Source organism: Sinocyclocheilus rhinocerous, unplaced genomic scaffold (genome assembly GCF_001515625.1).
Source record: "Sinocyclocheilus rhinocerous isolate Xijiao unplaced genomic scaffold, SAMN03320098_v1.1 scaffold154, whole genome shotgun sequence".
Lineage (NCBI taxonomy): Eukaryota > Metazoa > Chordata > Actinopteri > Cypriniformes > Cyprinidae > Sinocyclocheilus > Sinocyclocheilus rhinocerous.
The window spans coordinates 536,644-538,549 of NW_015659335.1; the positions used below are offsets into that span (position 1 = coordinate 536,644).

The 1,906-nt window shown below is 36.4% G+C and overlaps 1 protein-coding gene across 1 annotated transcript in view; it reads right to left on the minus strand.

The window, feature by feature from the left end:
* LOC107723593 (nucleosome-remodeling factor subunit BPTF-like) overlaps positions 1 to 1,906 on the minus strand; it is a 38,826-nt gene that overhangs the window by 31,134 nt on the left and 5,786 nt on the right. The window contains 1 exon segment of the mRNA XM_016532295.1: positions 1,083 to 1,303. Within this exon segment, the coding sequence (XP_016387781.1) occupies positions 1,083 to 1,303 (221 nt within the window).

Consider the following 1,906-nt stretch of genomic DNA (forward strand, 5'->3'; position numbering starts at 1 on the left):
ACATGGCGGCGGTGGCAACAACAATACTACAGCGAGAATAGAAGTTACGCCTTCTTTCTTTGCGTGAACGTTTGGGCGGCGTTATGCAAATCTTCCCACACAGTGACGTAGACATGTGGGGGCGCGTTAGAATGAGCCGTTTTAGGTAGGCGTGGTTAACTCAACTTTTATAAAGAATATCTCTTTGGATTTGAGACTTTAGTCTTTGCAACTTTACAGATCTTCTTTATGCACCAATAGCTTGTAACACTCCAAAGAGAAAGGAAAAATTGAAATCGCATCATATGACCCCTTTAAAGTTGGGCTTTAGAGTTAATATCCTAAGCTGTCATTACATATAACATCTTAGGATTTGATTAAATACTTTTCATAAATAAAAATGCCCACATACATATGGAAAATAACGGCTGTGGTCTTAACTTAAAGAAATTAAATACATCCCTCTTCCACAGAGCAGACAAGAGACCAGCAGAGTCAGCAGTTTCGTGTACTATTTAAAAAGTGGGAAAAATGAGTGTGGGTTGCTAAAATGATCTGTTTCCAAAAAAATATATATATATATTGTTGATTCGGACAACCTGCGTGTCCATAAATAAGTTCTTCAGTTAGTCAGAGATTAGGAATGCACATCTGCTTGAAAACTGAAAAACTCAGAAATGAGACAATGAGGAACATAACGTTCATTGGTCTACACTTATCATATTAAAATAAAAAGGAAGATTATTACATCTGCCTTCACACAACAGTTTAAAATGGAATCCGATTAAACCTGCATATAATAAACAAGTACAGGATATCAGCATGTATTTTATAATAAAAAAATAAAAAAATTGAAATAATAAACTTGATTTCATACATGCAAACAGTATTAGAAAAAATTGACAAATAAAAAAAAAACTTTAATGCATTTTATTGTGAGTAAATGCTACAAAAATAAATCTAAAATTAATATTTGCGAAATATATGCAGTACTTAGACTGTCAAGTTGAATGTGCATTCAACTTTTTTTATTACCATCTTGGAATGTGCATTTCCAAGATGGCAATAAAAAAATGAGCTATATGATTTGTGTATTTTCTTACCGTTGGCAACGGTGAGGTATGCCTTGTTATTCCCCCGGGCCTTGTTAGTGAGCTCCTCAGTAATGTCCATGTGAGAGTGAATCTCCTCTCTCATCTCCTCCAGCACAGAGCAGAGGTCATTCTCCCAGTAGTCTTTATCCAGAACCTCCAACAACTCAGCCAGCTGGACTTTAGTGCTGTAGTACCAGATCTGCTTATTTTCATCCTCACCATCTTCCTCTCTGAAACAGATCAAAAAGCACAGGTTATGTACATTCAATACAGACCCTTTATGGACTTTAAACCAAATTTTTAGGTTTGAAAACCTTGCTTGAAAAGTAAGCGAAGCATTCAAATTTTGACAACCACAAATAGCAAAACAAAACAAAACAAAAAACTTTCTTTTTTGGTTTTGCCTGAAATAGTTTTGGACGACCAAATCATTGACTGAAACTGCTTTTCCAACGACGTTTTAAAGGGATACTCCACCCCAAAATGAAAATTTTGTCATTAATCACTTACCCCCATGTCGTTCCAAACCCGTAAAAGCTTCGTTCGTCTTCGGAACACAATTTAAGATATTTTGGATGAAAACCGGGAGGCTTGTGACTGTCACATTGACTGCCAAGTAAATTACACTGTCAAGGTCCAGAAAAGTATGAAAAGCATCGTCAGAATAGTCCATCTGCCATCAGCGGTTCAACCGTAACGTTATGAAGCGACCAGAATACTTTTTGTACGCGAAGAAAACAAAAAATAATGACTTTATTCAACAATTCGTCTCCTCTGTGTCTCTACGCATCACCGTAGTGCCATTTTGGAGAATATCCGCTGAACGCAAGCAG